At 40.6% G+C, this 21,388-nt stretch overlaps 1 protein-coding gene across 5 annotated transcripts in view; it reads left to right on the forward strand.

The window, feature by feature from the left end:
* CDK14 (cyclin dependent kinase 14) overlaps positions 1-21,388 on the forward strand; it is a 704,276-nt gene that overhangs the window by 559,580 nt on the left and 123,308 nt on the right. For all 5 annotated transcript variants that reach the window (XM_027102392.1, XM_027102393.1, XM_027102395.1 and 2 more), the window contains one exon: positions 13,528-13,591. In XM_027102392.1, the coding sequence (XP_026958193.1) occupies positions 13,528-13,591 (64 nt within the window). The remainder of the gene's footprint in view (positions 1-13,527; positions 13,592-21,388) is intronic.

Genomic DNA, 21,388 nt, shown 5'->3' on the forward strand with positions numbered 1-21,388 from the left:
TGTGTCACCTGAGAATGTAAGATATTTTTCTATGTCTTCCTTTAAGTCCCTGATGAAAATGCCAGAGAGGTTGGAATTGGCACTGTGTGTGTGTGTGTGTGTGTGTGTGTGTGCGTGTGTGTGCGCGCGCGCACGCGCGCGCACACGTTGGACTAGAGAGAGAGAATTAAAAAAAAAAAAAGCCTTGCTCCTAATGCTTAGAATCTCCTTCTAGAGACTGGTTGGTTGGCTGTGAATCATTTAACACCATCTGAGCCACATTCTCTGATCCTCCTGGGAGCATAATAGCTCTTAAGAACATAGTCTCTCCAATCAAACCAACCTGATTTTGAATTCCAGCTCCACCCACTTGATAAATTATTTTTCTAGAGGGTGCACAAGCAGGGTAAGAGTTAGGAAGTTCTGCTTTCTCCCTGGCTCATCTTTGAAGTTTACACCAGAGCAGAGTGTGTAACATCCAAGCTGAGTTCTGCTGAGTTTCTTCACAACTTTCATTTAGGACTTCTCACTGAGGAACCAGAAAAAAATCTTCAAGAACCTAAAGTAGTACAGCTGTGAAGCAATCATGATTTGAGAGACGTTGTATGTGTGGACTTTCAGAGTGTCAGTTTCAAAATCGTGGAAGTTAACTTGGTTGTTCTCCATTTCCTTAGAGCCATTGCTAAGTCAGTTTGAAATCTTCAACACTACAGTAGAGCTCCCAGCTCAGAAAACAGAAAACTCCAAGCTGGGAACCCAGCACGTTCCATCCCCATCACTTCATTAGTATAGATGTGTGTGAGCTGGGTTTATCCACACTCGATAGGCCAGAATCCCCCTGTGCTAGAGTCTCTGTTAGAGACCTCCCTGACTTCTGGATGCAGAAAAGCTATTAGGATTCCTTGTTCTACTTCAACCACAGGCGTTGTTCAAGGAAAGCCCAGGGACTCATTTTTAGCAGCCCTGGGGCCTGTGCAAAAGCAAAGACTAGCAAATGTGAGAATTAGTGGAACTATTAATAATTTGGAAGGGCAAGTCAATGTTTCTGACAGACACTAATTCTTGAACTCTGAGCTCTGGAAGTTTAGAATTCACTTTTCTTCTGTTATTTGCTCTCAGCAGAGAGGCCCTCTTTTTCTCAGCATCTTCCTCTGCCCATCATAGGGGCTGAAATGATGGGTGGGATTTATGCTGTACCTGTGAGCACATAGGTAAGACCAGAAGAGTAAGTTTGAGGTCATTAAATTATAGTTTCTCAGAGTCAGATAGTATAAACCTCTGCTGAGAAGGTGAGATAGTCCCTTGTTTTTCTTTTTTTTTTTCTTTTTTTTGGTCACACTGTACACTTTTTATTTTTTTTAGAGAAACAAAGTGAACAGTTTTATTTACGACACTATTTACAGTCACCTTTCAGCATCTTAATATTCTAAGATAGTATATAATGATTTACATAATTTCTCTCTATAACATCATAATTTGCTTCAAAAATCTTGATTCCAGAAGAAAATTCTTATTACTTAACATGAATCCCTATAATATTTATTATAAAACTGCCAATTTTACTATTATTAATAGAGTAATAAAGTCAGTAATATGTCTGTGTAATAATATGCAGTGAATAACAGTTTATCTTGTCATCAACTTAATAAAGTCCGAACATTCCCAAAGCAACCAGAATTTTGAGAATTACAGAGTCTGGATATCAATGCTTGCGATTGCCCAGGTGTTCGCTAGAAAGCTGGTACAAACTGGCACTAACTTTTTTAAGTGACTTTGGGAATCACTTTTACATATAAAAAATTCAATTAAAAAAATAAAAGAAAAATATATGGTATTCCAAGCATTGTTCCTTATAATATTTCAACTTGTTGCATTGATTAAAATATAACCTGAGACAGAGTAAAACTGTGTTCAGCAATTTCCAGAAATACATATAGTATCCATACATATGAAAAGACCCACCTCAATAAAACAAAATAATATTTAATATTTCAAACATTCAGAAGTATATGAATGCATTAGAAAAGGTCTTTAAAAGCTACATAATAAACCAGTAATTAACTCAGGAGAGGGATCTAGCTTTGATTAAGGTCAAAGGTGAATTTTTAATTTCTGTTGATTTTTTTTTCAGAGATCAAATATATATATATATTTTTTTTTTAGACAGTAAATATGCTCTATGTTTGCATCTTTCCAACAGAATACATTTGATCACTTTTTTTTTATACAGCAGGTTCTTATTAGTCATCCATTTTATACACATCAGTGTATACATGTCAATCCCAATCGCCCAATTCATCACACCACCACCACCACCCCCCGCCGCTTCCTGCCTTGGTGTCCATATGTTTGTTCTCTACATCTGTGTCTCAACTTCTGCCCTGAAAACTGGTTCATCTGTACCATTTTTCTAGGTTCCACATATATGCGTTAATATACGATACTTGTTTTTCTCTTTCTGATTTACTTCACTCTGTATGACAGTCTGTAGATCCATCCACGTCTCAACAAATGACCCAATTTCGTTCCTTTTTATGGCTGAGTAATATTCCATTATATATAAACCATAACTTCTTTATCCATTCGTCTGTCGATGGGCATTTAGGTTGCTTCCATGACCTGCCTATTGTAAATAGTGCTGCAATGAACATTGGGGTGCATATGTCTTTTGGAATTGTGGTTTTCTCTGTGTATATGCCCAGTAGTGGGATTGCTGGGTCATATGGTAATTCTATTTTTAGTTTTTTAAGGAACCTTCATGCTGTTCTCCATAGTGGCTGTATCAGTTTACATTCCAACCAACAGTGCAAGAGGGTTCCCTTTTCTCCACACCCTCTCCAGCATTTGTTGCTTGTAGATTTTCTGATGAAGCCCATTCTAACTGGTGTGACGTGATACCTCATTGTAGTTTCGATTTGCATTTCTCTAATAATTAGTGATGTTGAGCATTCTTTCATGTGTTTGTTGGCAGTCTGTATATCTTCTTTGGAGAAATGTCTATTTAGGTCTTCTGCCCATTTTTGGATTGGGTAATATGTTTTTTTAATATTGAGCTGCATGAGCTGTTTATATATTTTGGAGATTAATCCTTTGTTCATTGATTCGTTTGGAAATGTTTTCTCCCATTCTGAAGGTTGTCTTTTCATCTTCTTTATGGTTTCCTTTGCTGTGCAAAAGCTTTTAAGTTTCATTAAGTCCCATTTGTTTATTTTTGTTTTTATTTCCATTACTCTAGGAGGTGGATCAAAAAAGATGTTGCTGTGATTTATGTCAAAGAGTGTTCTTCCTATGTCTTCCTCTAAGAGTTTATAGTGCCCGGTCTTACATTTAGGTCTTTAATCCATTTTGAGTTTATTTTTTTGTATGGTGTAGGGAGTGTTCTAATTTCATTCTTGTTTTTTTTTTTTTTTGCGGTACGCGGGCCTCTCACCACTGTGGCCTCTCCCGTTGTGGAGCACAGGCTCTGGACGCGCAGGCTCAGTGGCCATGGTTCACGGGCCCAGCCACTCCGTGGCATGCAGGATCCTCCTGGACGAGGGCACGAACCCATGTCCCCTGCATCGGCAGGTGGACTCCTAAACACTGTGCCACCAGGGAAGCCCTAATTTCATTCTTTTACATGTAGCTGTCCAGTTTTTCCAGCACCACTTATTGAAGAGACTGTCTTTTCTCCATTGCATATCCTTGCCTCGTTTATCATAGATTAGTTGACCATAGGTGCGTGGGTTTACCTCTGGGCTTTCTATCTTGTTCAGTTGATATATGTTTCTGTTTTTGTGCCAGTACCATATTGTATTGATTACTGTAGCTTTGTAGTATAGTCTTAAGTCAGGGAGTCTGATTCCTCCAGCTCCTTTTTTTTCCCTCAAGACTGCTTTGGCTATTCGGGGTCTTTTGTGTCTCCATACAAATTTTAAGATTTTTTGTTCTAGTTCCGTAAAAAATGCCATTGGTAATTTGATAGGGATTGCACTGAATCTGTGGATTACTTTGAGTAGTATAGTCATTTTCACAATATTGATTCTTCCAATCCAAGAACATGGTATATCTCTCCATCTGTTGGTATCATCTCTAATTTCTTTCATCAATGTCTTATAGTTTTCTGCATAAAGGTCTTTTGTCTCCCTAGGTAGGTTTATTCCTAGGTACTTTATTCTTTTTGTTGCAGTGGTAAATGGGAGTGTTTCCTTAATTTGTCTTTCAGATATTTCATCATTAGTTTATAGGAATGCAAGAGATTTCTGTGCATTAATTTTGTATCCTGCTACTTTACCAAATTCATTGATTAGCTCTAGTAGTTTTCTGGTGGCATCTTAAGGATTCTCTAGTATAGTATCATGTCATCTGCAAACAGTGACAGTTTTACTTCTTCTTTTCCAATTTGTATTCCTTTTATTTCTTTTTCTTCTCTGATTGATGTGGCTAGGACTTCCAAAACTATGTTGAATAATAGTAGTGAGAGTGGACGTCCTTGTCTTGTTCCTGATATTAGAGGAAATGCTTTCAGTTTTTCAACATTGAGAATGATGTTAGCTGTAGGTTTGTCATATATGGCCTTTATTATGTTGAGGTAGGTTCCCTCTATGCCCACTTTCTGGAGAGTTTTTATCATAAATGGGTGTTGAATTTGTCAAAAGCTTTTTCTGCATCTATTGAGATAATCATATGGATTTTATTCTTCAATTTGTTAATATGGTGTATCACATTGATTGAATTGTGTATACTGAAGAATCCTTGCATCCCTGGGTTAAATCCCACTTGATCATGGTGTATGACCCTTTTAATGTGTTGTTGTGTTCCGTTTGCTAGTATTTTGTTGAGGATTTTTGAGTCTATATATTCATCAGTGATATTGGTCTGTAATTTTCTTTTTTTGTAGTATCTTTGTCTGGTTTTGGTGTCAGGGTGATGGTGGCCTCATAGAATGACTTTGGGAGTGTTCCTTCCTCCGCAATATTTTGGATGAGTTTGAGAAGGATGGGTGTTAGCTCTTCTCTAAATGTTTCATACAATTCACCTGTGAAGCCATCTGATCCTTGACCTTTGTTTTTTGGAAGATTTTTAATCACAGTTTCAATTTCATTACTTGTGATGGGTCTGTTCATATTTTCTATTTCTTCCTGGTTCAGTCTTGGAAGGTTATGCCTTTCTAAGAATTCCATTTCTTCCAGGTTGTCCATTTTATTGGCATAGAGTTGCTTGTAGTAGTCTCTTAGGATGCTTTGTATTTCTGCAGTGTCTGTTGTAGCTTCTTCTTTTTCATTTCTAATTTTATTGATTTGAGTCCTCTCCCTCTTTTTCTTGATGAGTCTGGCTAATGGTTTATCAATTTTATCTTCTCAAAGAACCAGCTTTTAGTTTTACTGTTCTTTGCTATTGTTTTCTTTGTTTCTATTTCATTTATTTCTGCTCTGATCTTTATGATTTCTTTCCTTCTACTAACTTTTTGTTTTGTTTGTTCTTCTTTCTGTAGTTCCTTTAGGTGTAAGATTAGATTATTTATTTGAGATTTTTCTTGTTTCTTGAGGTAGGCTTATATAGCTATAAACTTCCTTCTTAGAACTGCTTTTGCTGCATCCCATAGGTTTTGGATTGTCGTGTTTTCATTGTCATTTGTCTCTAGGTATTTTTTGGTTTCCTCTGATTTCTTCAGTGATCTCTTGGTTATTCAGTAACGTAGTGTTTAGGCACCATGTGTTTGTGTTTTTTACATTTTTTCTCCTCAAATTCATTTCTAATTCATAGCATTGCGGTCAGAAAAGATGATATGATTTCAATTTTCTTAAATTTACTGAGGCTTCATTTGTGACCTAAGATGTGATCTATCCTGGAGAATGTTCCGTGCGCCCTTGAGAAGAAAGTGTAATCTGCTGTTTTTGGATGGAATGTCCTATAAATATCAATTAAATCTTTTGGTCTATTGTATCATTTAAAGCTTCTGTTTCCTTATTTATTTTCATTTTGGATGATCTGTCCATTGGTGTACGTGAGGTGTTAAAGTCCGCCACTATTATTGTGTTACCGTTGATTTCCTCTTTTATAGCTGTTAGCAGTTGCCTTATGTATTGAGGTGCTCCTATGCTGGGTGTATATATATTTGTAATTGTTTTATCTTCTTCTTGGATTGATCCCTTGATCATTATGTAGTGTCCTTCCTTGTCTCTTGTAACATTCTTTTTTTTAAAGTCCATTTTATCTGATATGAGTATCGCTACTCCAGCTGTCTTTTGATTTCCATTTGCATGGAATATCTTTTTCCATCCCCTCACTTTCAGTCTGTATGTGTCCCTAGGTCTGAAATGGGTCTCTTGTAGGTAGCATATATATGGGTCTTGTTTTTGTATCCTGTTCAGCAAGCCTGTGTCTTTTGGTTGGAGTATTTAATCCATTCACTTTTTAGGTAATTATCGATATGTATGTTCCTATGACCATTTTCTTAATTGTTTTGGGTTTGTTTTTGTAAGTCCTTTTCTTCTCTTGTGTTTCCCACTTAGAGAAGTTCCTTTAGTATTTGCTGTAGAGCTGGTTTGGTGGTGCTGAATTCTCTTAACTTTTGCTCGTCTGCAAAGCTTTTGATTTCTCCATCGAATCTGAATGAGATCCTTGCCTGGTAAAGTAATCTTGGTTGTAGGTTCTTCCCTTTCATCATTTTAAGTATATCATGCCACTCCCTTCTGACTTGTAGAGTTTCTGCTGAGAAATCAGCTGTTAACCTTATGGGAGTTCCCTTGTATGTTATTTGTCATTTTTCCCTTGTTGCTTTCAATAATTTTTCTTTGTCTTTAATTTTTGCCAATTTGATTACTATGTGTCTCAGCATATTTCTCCTTGGGTTTATCCTGTATGGGACCCGCTGTGCTTCCTGGACTTCAGTGGCTATTTCCTTTCCCATGTTAGGGGAGTTTTTGACTATAATCTCTTCAAATATTTTCTCTGGTCCTTTCTCTCTCTCTTCACCTTCTGGGACCCCTTTAATGCGAATGTTGTTACGTTTAATGTTGTCCCCAAGGTCTCTTAGGCTGTCTTCATTTCTTTTCATTCTTTTTTCTTTATTCTGTTCTGCAGCAGTGAATTCCAACATTCTGTCTTCCAGCTCACTTATCTGTTCTTCTGCCTCAGTTATTCTGCTATTGATTCCTTCTAGTGTAGTTTTCATTTCAGTTATTATATTGTTCATCTATGTTTGTTTGTTCCTTAATTCTTCTAGGTCTTTGTTAAACATTTCTTGAATCTTCTCGGTCTTTGCCTACGTTCTTTTTCCGAGGTCCTGGGTCATCTTCACTATCATTATTCTGAATTCTTTTTCTGGAAGGTTGCCTATCTCCACTTCATTTAGTTGTTTTTCTGGGGTTTTATCTCGTTCCTTCATCTGGTACATAGCCCTCTGCCTTTTCATCTTGTCTATCTATCTGTGAATGTGGTTTTTGTTCCACAGCCTGCAGGATTGTAATTCTTCTTGCTTCTGCTGTCTGTCTTCTGGTGGATGAGGCTATCTAAGAGGCCTGTGCAGGTTTCCTGATGGGAAGGACTGGTGGCGAGTAGAGCTGGGTGTTGCTCTGGTGGGCAGAGCTCAGTAAAACTTTAATCCGCTTGACTGCTGATGAGTGGGGCTCCCTGTTGGTTGTTTGGCCTGTGGGCTGTTTGGTGGGGCTAATGGCAGATTCTGGGAGGGCTCACGCCAAGGAGTACTTCCCAGAACTACTTCTGCCAGTGTCCTTGTCTCCATGGTGAGCCACAGCCACCCCCCGCCTCTGCAGAAGACCCTCCAACACTAGCAGGTAGGTCTGGTTCAGTCTCCCCTGGGTTCACTGCTCCTGCCTCTGGGTCCCATGCGCACACTGCTTTGTGTGTGCCTTCAAGAGTGGAGTCTCTGTTTCCCCCAGTCCTTTACAAGTCCTGCAGTCAAATCCCTCTAGGCTTCAAAGTCTGATTCTCTTGAAATTCCTCCTCCCATTGCTGAACCCCCAGGTTGGGAAGCCTGATGTAGGGCTCCGAACCTTCACACCAGTGGGTGGACTTCTGTGGTATAAGTGTTCTCCAGTCTGTGCATCACCCACCCAGCAGTTATGGGATTTGATTTTGCTGTGATTGCACCCCTCCTACCATCTCATTGAGGCTTCTCCTCTGTCTTTGGATGTGGGGTATCTTTTTTGGTGAGTTCCAGTGTCTTCCTGTCAGTGATTGTCCAGCAGCTAGTTGTGATTCTGGTGTTCTCACAAGAGGGAGTGAAATCACGTCCTTCTACTCTGCAATCTTGGTTCAGGCTCCCCTTGTTTTTCTTAACAGATGCTAAAAGTCCAGGAAATCACAGAGACACCCTTTGGGAACTGTATACATGTCAATATAGGGAAGGGAGACCATTTTGGAGCTATTTTGGTATTTGCTTTCTACAAATGTATATACGCTAAATGTTTTTCTTGATCTTAAATCCCTCTCTCAGGATCCGTATCTGTATTTCCACCTGTCCTTTAAAGGCCCTTTGTCTTGACCTGCAGGTATTTCTGACATTTAATAGGCCCAGAACTAAACTCATTGCCCTCTGCTCCCAAACTTGCATTCTTGATTACAGCTTTCTCGTTCCCTATCGACTGGCTCTTAAACAGTAAGAAATGCATTTTACATCATGACTCACAATGCACACATACATATGTACATGCACAGATATAACATGAATAAAAGTTGAATAAAATGTTGCTTCATAAAAACAACATGCATCTTTACTGTGTCTGTTACCCTCTGACATCTTCTCTTGGATTTCATCTTTTGAAAAATGCTGATATCAACACTCTAAATGAAATTTACTGTCCTCCAGTGGGTCATGTGACCTGCAGTTTGTGACAACTTGAAAGAGAGATAAAATGCAGTCAGTCTTCATGCATTCAGTATCTGGCCCTAGCCTCCCATCCCATAACCCAGCCAGCAATAAAGCCCACGAAACTTCGCGCTGTTACCCAAACACACCATTCATTCGTTCCTTCATTCATTCAACATTTACTGTGTGCATGTTTGGTACCAGGCACATGGTAGGCGCTAGGGATCCAGAGAAAAATGTCATGGTCTCTACTTGGAGGTCCATGGTCCGGTGGAGAGACAGATCTAACGCTTATGAGGCAGTGAGTGGTCCTATAATGGAAGTCTGCACAAAGCCCTCAGAGAACACAGAGATCATAGCAGGTAACTTGGACCAGAGTCCAGGAAGTCTTTCAGGAAAAGGTGACCCATGAAGCTAGAAACAGAGGTAGGAGTTAACCTGGCCAGTGGAGACAGGGCATTCCGGAAGAGGAAACCACCTTGGGAAGGCATGGGGTCAGGAGCATCATGAGAACTTAAACAATGGAGTTTTTTGTTTTTGCGGTACGCGAGCCTCTCACTGTTGTGGCCTCTCCCATTGTGGAGCACAGGCTCTGGACACGCAGGCCCAGCGTCCATGGCTCACGGGCCCAGCCGCTCCGTGGCATGTGGGATCCTCGCGGACTGGGGCACGAACCCGTGTCCCCTGCGTCGGCAGGCAGACTCCCAACCACCGCGCCACAAGGGAAGCCTGGAAAGCTCTTTTGATCGGAGAATGGAGAGGCATAAGCTCCGGCTCTAGAGCACACACACTCCCCGACAGGCCGCGGGCAGGGTTGCTTTATAGGGCGGGGCGGGGGTGGGGGGAAGAGGCGGAGCTCTCGAGCGGTAGGCGGGGCTGCACGGCTCAGGCTCCAGATCATCACGGTGCTGGGCGCAGACTCTCTGCACACAGCCCGCCACCGCCATCTTGAATCACATCTTTCGTGCGTCGTTCCGTGCTCGGCGCGTCTGCACACGGTCCCGAGCCGAGGTGTCAGCAGGGGGGCTCTGCACCAGGAACTTTGGGCCGAAGGGCTGGTGTGAGGCCTCTGCCCGTGGCTCCCTGTGAGCAAGTGAAACTAGACGAAGCGCCAAGGCGAAGAAAAAAGGTTAGAGTTTATTTCATTACCTAGATACTATTTTTATTCCCTGGGAATTGTTAATGGGCTCTGCCAGTGACAGTTACATCTTTAGGGCACTTTACAGTTTACTGTTACATTTATTTTATTTTTATTTTTATTTTTTTTGCGGTATGCGGGCGTCTCTCTGCTGTGGCCTCTGCCGTTGCGGAGCACAGGCTCCGGACGCGCAGGCTCAGCAGCCATGGCTCCCGGGCCCAGCCGCTCCGTGGCATGTGGAGTCTTCCCGCACCGGGGCACGAACCCGCGTCCCCTGCATTGGCAGGCGGACTCTCAACCACTGTGCCACCAGGGAAGCCCAAGATTATTATTTTTGTTTTGTTTTGTTTTTGTTTTTGTTTTTGTTTTTTGCAGTACGCGGACCTCTCACTGCTGTGGACTCTCCCGTTGCGGAGCACAGGCTCCGGACGCGCAGGCTCAGCGGCCATGGCTCACGGGCCCAGCCGCTCCGCGGCATGTGGGATCCTCCCGGACCAGGGCACGAACCCGTGTCCCCTGCACCGGCAGGCGGACTCTCAACCACTGCGCCACCAGGGAAGCCCCCAAGATTATTTTAATATAGCCTTTCCTTATAACCAGAATACTCAGCTGTCTCTCCCCTTGGGGCCCCCCCCTCCACTTTCTTTATTGGCCAACCATCACTCTGTGTTCCGTCTCCCACTGAAAGATCCTCTCCCTGGCAGCTTTTCCCCGCCCCCAGGTAGCCTCAAGCACACCCTGCTTTGGGCTCTTGCCCCCTTCTCCTCACACTTCTGAGAGAGCTCTTCTTATGTCGAAGGCAGCTCATCACCGTCCCGCTCCTCAGTCTCACCAGAGTAGGAGCGAGCGCCTCAAGGCAGAGCCCAGTCTCATCCTTCTGTCTTCTGTGATGAACACAGTAAATGTTAACTGAGTGCAGAGATGAACCAGCAAAGGGGCAGGGAGACATACAAGCCACGGGCACAGGTTTAAGGCGAAGCAGCTTAAATGAACACATAGAGGACTTTTTCGCATATCACAGCATGTTGTTTCAAGACTGAGGGTGACCTCAGATATTAGAAGCCTGCTTATTTACAGATATGGGGACCACACTTTAAATGTTGAGGCACACATTTTACATGTTGAGATGTAATTATCTTCTGCACTGTTTTTTTGTTTTTTGGGTTTTTTTTTTGCAAAGGATTATTTTTGACTTTTAGAGAGTACCTCTTTTTCCTTCTAACTTCAAAGTATCTTGGTAGTGGAATTTCTTAGTTATTAATACAAAAGAAAATCTGACATCAGAGGCAGTACACACCCACTTCCCCTAGTGCACAAGTAGCCTATCATCTCTAAGCATACATTTAACCCAAATTGCCTTTCCCAAAAAGGCTTTTACAGGAAGCAACATTGACTTCTAATTCTTATTTTCTTTTGCCTACTTTCTATTTCCTGTGCAAATGGCCTAGGAGTTGTTGACAGGAGAATAATTTGAGGTGTGGAATCTCATCAGTCAATGCTATAATAACTCAAAAAAAGTCTGATGTATTTTTTCTTTGCAGGTAATTTTTATGGGATGGCCATAGTATTTGATAATTACTTTGAAACAGAACACTGGATCTGGATGAGGATAGTGCCTTTGAAAAAGCTTTGTTAACATAAACATTGTAGAAATAGGTACAGTCAGGGTATCAATCATACTTTTACTAGGAGTGAGAGAACAAGTTTCACGTTCTGGCTGGACTTTTCATTGTTTATAAAACCTTAGAGGGTCTGTTTCATACGTGATGGATTTGTCATGATCAAGATGTGATTTTGAGCTGAGAGTTTCTCCCTTTAGTTGCTAAAGTTTAATACTGTCAAACCCCTTTGTCCTTCATGCAGAATTCAGTGGGAGCTCAAAAGAGGAGCATCCCCCAGATGAGCTGTGTGCTGCCCGCACACCTGTCTCCCTCTCTTGAAATAATGATCAGAATTAGTGGAAAGAAAGGAGGACATGCCTTTTGCAGAGACACTGTTGTCACAGTTGTTTATGTCAGGCTTGTCTTTGTCTCTTTTCCTATCTTAAAACTCTTAGAGCCCTCTCTCACCTAGCGCCTTGCATCCCCACCTAGCCCATCAATAGTGTGACCTTGTTTATGTAGATCTGCCTGTTAGTGTTAATTAGTGCTTGCAAGAACTGTATTGTCTGATCCCCTGAACACTGTGTTCACACCCAGTGTTTCAGTGAATTCCGTGTTTCAGTGAGGAACGTAATACATGTGTTTATTAACCCTGATTCGCCAGAGCAGGAAGCAGTGAGTGAGTCGCTTGCTGTATGTGTGCCCCGCCTTGCCTTCACAGCCCTGTACCCGCTAGGAAGTCTATGCATAAAGAGCCAGAGCTCTGTATTTCCTTATTGCCTAGTAGTATCTGCTAATCCTCAGAGATGAGTGAATAGGTGTCATTTCCCCCCATGATGTCTGCCATTCCTCCAGTTTTGCCAGCTTCTGGCTTTATCTCTTCCCCTTTCTAACTCATTTGACTGTCATATTGGTCCATCGTAGTCTGAGTTACAGCATTTGGCACTGACCCCCAGATCAGGGAATCCCTATGGAAAAAGTGGGTGGGCTGGATTCTCCTCCATTGCCGGCACCTCCTTGACCTGACCCCATTTTCTGTGGGTGCTTTGAATAGTATCTGATCCTTACATAGTGCTTACTGCATACCAGGTAGTATTCTCACACAGATGAAAAAGGTGCTGTTATCATCATCCCTAGTTTACAAAGGAGGAAATTGAAGCTCGAAGTCCCATGGCTAGTAAGTAGGGGATCAGAGGAGTCTGTCTCCATGATCTGGGCTCTTAAACCTTTCATCTCCACTGTTCTCCATCAGTGATTTACCATGATCATTGAGTATAATAGCAATAGATGATGGAACTGAAAATTCGAATAAAGTGTGCTCGTTATACGTGAATCGGAATTGCCTTTTAATGCCTTTGACCAGATCAAACATTGTGGGGATAGAAAAGTAGATGTGGAAAGAAGCTGGAAGTATGGATAGAGAGAGACAGTGTAGGGAGAACAGTATTTGGGGATGAGGAAACTATATATCATGTGACTAGAGATGTTAACTCTAACAAATAGTATGGCCAGTGAAGAATGTGAGCATCCCAAGCTGTCTGTTCTGCTTCTTTGAAACATTCTGATGCCCAGACAGAGGATGTGGGGGAAGAAATGACAGAATTCTTAGAACTGTTAAATGATGACACGTCTGATACTAGAGTGAAGGATAAAAGCTCATGAAAGAATCATGAGGGACACATACATACTTTATTCAGTTCCATAAAGATGACAGCTCATTCTTTGAGTCGTAAGCCTGCTTACTAAGTTTGGAGTTGATAAAATGCAGCAGATTTAACTTGTCTTACCGCATTCAGCTGCATTTGTTAAAACACAGACATTCAACTTGGGTGGCTCTTTAGCTGGGTTTGTTTTACTGAAATAAAATCCCTGGCACACGATAATGGGAAAAAAAATCCAGAGTTTCATCATATGCAGTGTACTGTTTTCTGCACTGGAGAATCTTGAGTGCTTTGGAAATAATAAGTCTGTTTCCACAATTTCCTGCTCTCCACTAGGTTCTTGGAACGCCAAATGAGGACACGTGGCCTGGAGTTCATTCTTTACCACATTTTAAGCCAGGTATGTTTCACTAATTACAAATGACTAAGTGCTTCTGCTATGAAAAGGGTGAATATATAAATATTCCCCCTCGAGCTAATATATTACCTGGGAAAATTCTGGTTACTTTTGCCATTGTGTATTCAACCTCTTATTGGAGTTGTCCTTTGGTTTTCACAGTTTATTTGTTGGCAAAGATAGACTGAATGACAACCCTCGTGAGAGTTTTTCACCCTATGTTCTTCGTTTGATTTGACTGGCTAATCTTGAAGTAACCTTTCATTTCATCAGCAGTTAGACTAGCATCCATGTCTATAAAGACAAACTTTAAATCAAGCTACTGTAATCCATCTGTGTGACTTCTAGTAATAATACTAGGGAAAGTATTACATTGTAAAAAGGAAAAATCATATTTTTATTTATTTTTTAAAACTCTAGTAATACATGATCAATTAATTTGAGTTTAAACATATAAAATGTTCTGTATGTTCAACATTCCATCTTTTTTAATGTTAAATATTTAAACCCCTAAACCAGAAAATCTGAGGGAAAATGCAGAACTTTTATATAAAATAAGTTGTCACTTTTTTCTTACCGGTAGGTGGCAGTCAAGAAACTTTCAGTTTTAATAATTATGCTTAATGGAAGAAGAATCTCAAAATGGGCTATTTAATTTTTATAGGAGGGATGAAAGGTTTGGAATTTAATAAAAATTAGTGGAATGAATTATTGTAAAATAATCTTTTTGTTTTTTCTTCTTTTCTTGTTTACAAAACATGGATTATAAAATGCAGACCTACCATTAAATTACTGAAACGGATTTTATGGAAGATCTAATAGTCCATTATTTTATGAGGGAAAAGAGCTATGAATAATTACTGTTACAGGATCCAAGTATATTCTTTTTCTCTCCTTCCTCTCTTTTGGGGGACCATCAGGAATAAGTTATCAATCCCAAAGAATGACTGAGTTTAGAAACTATTGTTACTCTTAATATTTTTCTTCTGAAAGTATACCATGTGCTGAGAATTCTTTTATTTTCTTTGGCTGCCCCAAGGACCCTTTGCACTTTTACTGAAAATTCTAAATAACTTCTGTGTTATGAAAGACTATAGATACTTAATTTAAGATGGATTTTTTTTCTTTTTCTTTTTTTTTAACTAAACAAGAAGCATCCTCTAAGTGCTCTCACTAATGGATTTTAAGTGAGAACACAGCTCTTTATAAACGTTCCAGGTGTGGGTTCATAAAGAAGCCTAACTTCCTCATGTTAATATCTAAAATCTTAAGTCCTACGGAAATAAAGCAGAGGAGAATATGAAAAGGGTGTAAATGAATAAAGTTGATGCAGAAAGGAACAATTAAGATAGTCATTTGGCCCACCAAGTTTCTAGAGGAGAAAACATGGAGTATTTGGTTTATTTTGGTGTGAATAGAATTTATCTTAATAAGCAACACACAAAAGCATTTTTTAAATGTGTCTGGAAAGTACTATGATGTAATGCAAATTGAACTAACAGATTGGGAACTTCATGAGATCAGAGGCTGTGACTAGTATGTATTTTGGTTCAATGAATGTCTGCTGCTCTGAATTTTATTGAATGTTTAAAACACATTATTTATGTGACTCTTCTGGTAGGCATATATAAATTAGGGTGTGTGTGTGTATATATATATATATATATATATATAAGTTATTAATATTATGTACAAGTGCAACCACAGACACATAATATATAAAAGGTAATGGGGGTCCAAAAGAATAACGTGTTTAGATGAATGTAAGGCATGGGTGCTGACTAGCAAAAAAGATACTCCAGGCAGTGCTTGGTGCTTGTGGATGAGAGTAGATGTGGTAAATGCTTCCTGAGTTGCCCTGAGAGGAGTCAAGGAGAGACAAGATAATAGACTGAGGCAAAGGGAGCAAATCTACGAGCCTTTTCATGCAGCACTTAAGCAGACCCATCAGGGGAGTGCTGGGGAAGAAGATACACGTTCCCAGAGGAGAAAATATTAGTGCCAGGGTCCACCTGTCCCACCCCACTTTCCACCTCCTTATTCTACCCCCAAAGAGTGCCTTAGAAAGTCTGAGGGAAAAGAAGAAAGTCTGAGCCATGAGGACATAGTTTTTTTGCTTTGCTTGATAGACTTCATTTTTTAAGAGCAGTTTTAGGTTCATAGCAAAACTGAGCAGAAGGTGCAGAGATTTCCCATACATCCCCTGCCCTGACACATGTGCAGCCTCCCCCCTTATCAACATCCGCCACCAGAGTGGTACATTCGTTACAGTTTGATGAACTTAAGCTGACACATCATTATCACCCAAAGTCCATAGTTTACATTAGGATTCGTTCTTGGTGTTGCACATTCTATGGTCTGTACAAAGTATAATGACATTTATCCACCATTACAGTATCACACAGAGTAGCATCACTACCCTAAAAATCCTCTGTGTTCTGCCTCTGTGTTCTGCCTCCCTCTTCTCTAAGCCCTGGCAACCACTAATCTTTTTACTGTCTCCATAGTTTTGCCTTTTCCAGAATGTCATATAATTGGAATCATCTGAAAGGATGTTGCCTTTTCAGATTGGCTTCCTTCATTTACTAATATGCATTTAAGGTTCCTCCAGGTCTTTTCATGGCTTGATAGCTCATTTCTTTTTACCACTGAATAATATTCCATTGTCTGGATGCGCCACTGTTTATGTATCCATTCACGTACTGAAGGACATCTTGATTGTTCCAGGTTTGGGCATTTATGGATAAAAATGCTCTAAACATCACTGGCAGTGGGTTTCAACTCTTTTGGGTAAATACCAAGGAGTGTGATCGATAGATGGGAAAAATTATACTTTGTCCAATTTTTGAGTAGATAATAAATTTAAGCAATTCAAAGTATCAAACCATATAAAAAAGGAGCACAGTACTAAGCCTCCCCACCCTGTCTGCCACCTGCCTACTTCCCCAGAACGATTGCCCCAACCACAGGCCCCCACTTATTAGTTTCTGTTATGTTTCTTTCCTTTATGTAAATGTAATAAATTATGAATATATATTTTCATAGTTCCATATTAAAAACAATTTTGGGTCTTGCTTTTCTCATTAATGCATCCTGTAGGTCCTCTCATGTCACTGTATAGAGGAGGCCAGTGTGGCTTCCCTCTTTTCCTGCAGCCACATTGTTTTACATTGTATGGATTTAACCTGTCCCTACTTATGGACATTTGGGTTGTTTCCAGTGTTTTTGCCATTATAAATATTATAACCTGTATACACACACATAAATAGGCGCATCACATCTGTACAAGTATATCTGAAGGATGAATTACCAGAAGTAGGGTTGAAGAATTAATAAGTATACAGTGACCCTTGAACAGCACGGGTTGAGCTGTATGGATCCATCATACGTGGACTTTTTTCATTAATACCCACTACAGTACTCCATGGCGGTTGATTGAATCAGGGATGTGGAACCACAGATACCAAGTACAGACTATAAATTATAGGCAGATTTTCGACTGCAGAAGAGTCAACGCCCCTACCTCCTGTGTTGTTCAGGGGTCAACTGTATACAATTATACTTTTGAACACTTCTGTCAAATTGTTGTCCAAAAGGATGGTACCAGTTGGCTCTGTTACCAGCAATACATGAGAACGCTTCTTCTCCACTCCACGCTTCTTCTCCACTCCAAACTTTTCAATTTTGCCTGTTAGGTGACAAAAAAAATCTTAATATAATTTAAATTTACATGCTTCTTTTATGACGAGGCTGAGCATCTTTTCATATGTTTCAGGATCACTTGTATTTCCTTTTCTGTGAGCAACTAGTATCTTTTGCCAATTTACAGTAGAGTTACGTGTCATTTGTCATATTCTTACTAATTTCTAGGGGTTCTTTATATATTAGAGAAAGTATCATTTTTCTATAAACAAGTTTTGCTTCTCTGGAATTTTAAAAAATGACTCTAATTTTTAAGGAATTTTGAAAGTAATCCTCACTCTCATATCTTACTAGTCTTGTTTAACTTGTTTTGCCTCAAGAGAAAAAAATTCTGTGTTGGCTTAGAACAATTGTTAAGATTTTAAAAGAACAACTAGATAACAACTGGGATTGATTCTTTAGAATTTAGCCTGTATGTGTCCTCTTCTGCACTTATATTTATGCTGACACAAAATTCCTTAACTTCAGCTTATTCCCATAGCAACCAGGCAGCTGGGACAGGCCACAGCTGCATAAAATAAATAAATATATGTGTAACACACACATGCGCACGTACACACACACGTGTGTGTTACATATAATAAGAAATCTAACCTTGGGAGCTGCCACTTCCCCATCATTTACTTCTATTTAAATTTCTCTCAAAAGAAGTGGGAAATGGGTCTGTGTCTTCTTTGAACCTGATTGCCTTCTCACTTCTTTTTCCTCACCCTCAGTTTCTGTGGTTTATGGTCTCAAAATTAGGGGTCTCTCCCTCTCTCCCTCTCCCCCTCTCTAGTCCCTCTCTGTCCTTCCTTCCCCCTCTTTCCCCCTTCTCCCCACCTCTCATACTAGAGTGTCTCCTTCTATCTCTATCCTCAGGATGCTTGCTGTGGGCCAGCCTCGGAGGTGAAAGGTGACACCGTGGTATTCTTAGCACTTCAGTAATTCTGTCACCTTCGATGAGATTCATCACAGGCCAAACCCCATTCTCTATCAAAAAGTAAGAGTCTACTGCAAAATTACTACATTTTCCCTTTCACTTGTTTCATGACTCACTACTGGGATGCTTTTGCGTAATGCCCTCTGCTCCATTTCCTTCTGGGATGGGAAGAGCCTTCCCTGTGTGACTCCCAGGACCACTTTGCCCTGCCTGCTTTGCCCTCTGCTACTTTATGTCAACAGAGGCCACATGGCTCATACACCTCTGGTGAAGTGGTGCTTGGAATTCTTTGTTATAAGACAGACTTAGCTTTAATATTTTTTAAAAACACATCTTGGGTATGTATTGGAGGGGTTGTTTGGGATTTGTAGAATTGTGGTAGCCCCAGATCAGGGCAGAATATAGGTAGGCATTTGAGGTTCTCCAGACTAGTAGAATCAGGGTGAGGTGCTGAGAATTCTGAGAAGATTTTGCAGTTTCCTACTGTCAAGGAAAACCCTTGGGCTGCTTGAGCTGGGAGTAAGAGCGGTGTTTCGGTTGTGCGGTAACTATTTAAGCAAATTGAACATTAGAGCCGGAAGAAGTTCCAGGGGGCATATAGCCCTGCTCAGTCCTTTGTAAGGCTAGGAACCTGAGGTCAGAGATGTTAAAGGACTTCCTCAAAGTCAGTGTCAGAGATGAAAGTAGATCCCAGGAGGTCTCCCTGGGTTTCAGTTCAGTGCCCTTTTTTTGCAGCATGAATCATGGATGATCATGCTACTGCATCTGTATTACAATTTCTCGTTGACCTTCTTCTAATGAACAGTTTACTGACAATTAGTCTATCAAGAAAGTAGCAAAAAAGTAGGAAGGATCTGAGCTCTGTACTTAGTAAAACATGGACCCATAAACATCACTTTGTATGAAATACTTTGGCCCCAAAATAACATGTGGAGTCCATGTATGAAACTTTTTTCATCTCTTAAATGCTTCCAACAAAAGGGGCATTCAACAACTATTTAATGACCAGTTGTTATTCAGGAGTTCAGAAAAGGAAGGCACTGTAAAATTCAGGGAGAGAAAAATGTTGCTAGACAGGAAGCAATTAAAAGTAATGAAATTTAGACTGAAATAATTCTATTTTTCCCAAATCAAGCAAGGGAACAGAGTATTTCTAAAGTGATTATATTATTCTGAAGAGAAAGTTATCTAATCCAAAAAGCAGTTTGATTAAGGAAAGTTTGTTAAAGTCAGAATTTCTAGCAACAAATTTGCCGTTGGAGGCAAATTGCAAAAAGGGAGTATTTTAAACATTCTGTGCCCCAAACTAAGCTCACAGACACACTGATCTTGAAGGCAACGTATAAATATGGACGTAGTTGTACTCAGACTCTGTAATGAGGTAAAAAACTTCTCCTCAATTCCAGCTATTCACAGGCCTAACTGAGGCCCCCAAACTAAGTAGATTCAGACTTCTTAATTCCAGAGGGAAGATGTAAATTTTTTCAGAATACCATGATGGGACTTCCCTGGTGGCACAGTGGTTAAGAATCCACCTGACAATGCAGGGGACACGGGCTCGAGCCCTGGTCCAGGAAGATCTCACATGCTGCGGAGCAACTAAGCCCATGCGCCACAACTACTGAGCCTGCGCTCTAGGGCCCGTGAGCCACAACTACTGAACCCACGAGCCACAACTACTGAACCCATGTGCCACAACTGCTGAAGCCCACGTGCCCTAGAGCCCATGCTCCACAACAAGAGAAGCCACCGCAATGAGAAGCCCACACACCACAACTAAGAGTAGCCCCCGCTTGCCGCAGCTAGAGAAAGTCCACGCACAGCAACAAAGACCCAACGCAGCCAAAAGAATTAAAAAAAATTTTTTTTTAATTAAAAAGAAACAGAATACCATGATGATAACACCTTACGTTTTATGTTGTATTTTATTATTTACAAAGCATTTCAACATATTATCTCAGTTGGTATTTAGAATAACTCCTGAGTTATTATAATGTTATTGTCCTAATACTGTTATCCCAATTTATGGACAAGGAAACTGGGAGACTGAGGCTTGGAGAGATTGTGTGGCTTGTCCAAGGCCACATCTGCAGTATGTAGCGGAGCCCAAACGCAAACCCAGGCCTGCAGTCCCTGGCCTGCCATTCTTACGGATGCCTGCCAGTCTCTTTAAGAGAGCTTCCCCGTCTGCAAACATAGGAGTATGATGAGGGAGAATTGTCAGCCTCTTCTCAGCCCTGCCTGGTGGCATCTTGGAAAAGATCTCTATATATCTTCTTGTAGGTACCAGAACCCACCCTCCACCTGCTAAATATGGGTATCTTCTTTAAAACTTGTGCTTCCAATAAATTGTCCACTCCAAACACCGTCTGTGGGTGTTTAGTTTTAAATGTACAGTCCTTGGTACATTTTATGGGAATTGCCCAGTTCCATGATTTGCACACCAGAGGAGATCTGAACCTGTAGCCTTTGTTCACACTCTGGACTTCCCCTAGTCTGTTAGAAGGTGATGGAAAAACTGCAGAAGCAGTAGAAATTGTTTGGTGGGATATTCAGTGCAGGGCGGTTGAGAGGAGGGTGGTTTCGTGCCATGATGTTGCCCTGCACAGACCACGCCTGCTGTCAGGAGACACCTGTGGACATGCAGGGCCATCTTCCTTCCTCTTCCAGAAGCATCCCGTCTGCTCCCTCCAGCTCATGGAACTCCTATGGACGTTAAATGAGATAATCCATTTTTACGTCCTCTTCATTACTTTTTACATACTTATACTTTACCTATTTTTAAGAAGATTTGAGCTGGCTGTGTAATTGGTATAAAAGTGCTTTTAAACTGTTAGGGGCATGTAACATACAAAGTAATATTTTGTACCATTTATACTGTGTCCTCTGCCCGGTGTTTTCTTTCCCACTTTATGCTTTACCTCAAGAATCTTTTTATATGTCTTTTTTTTTTTTTTTTGAGCGATTGATAGCAAATGTAACGGTCATGGGTAACATCTGAATGTACAAGGGTATAACTATGTAATGGTTATAAAAATCGACTTGAAAAATTAATCTGCAAATATATGGCCCTTATCTCAGATTTTATTGCTAAAAACCTTATGGGTCTGCCTGTCCCAAGGCTCAGGACATTTAGAGCTCTCTCCCTCAAGCATCAACCACCACCTTCTTCAACT

Source organism: Aethalodelphis obliquidens, unplaced genomic scaffold (genome assembly GCF_003676395.1).
Source record: "Aethalodelphis obliquidens isolate GAN/ISIS:26980383/991018 unplaced genomic scaffold, ASM367639v1 scaffold5, whole genome shotgun sequence".
NCBI classification, from domain to species: domain Eukaryota; kingdom Metazoa; phylum Chordata; class Mammalia; order Artiodactyla; family Delphinidae; genus Aethalodelphis; species Aethalodelphis obliquidens.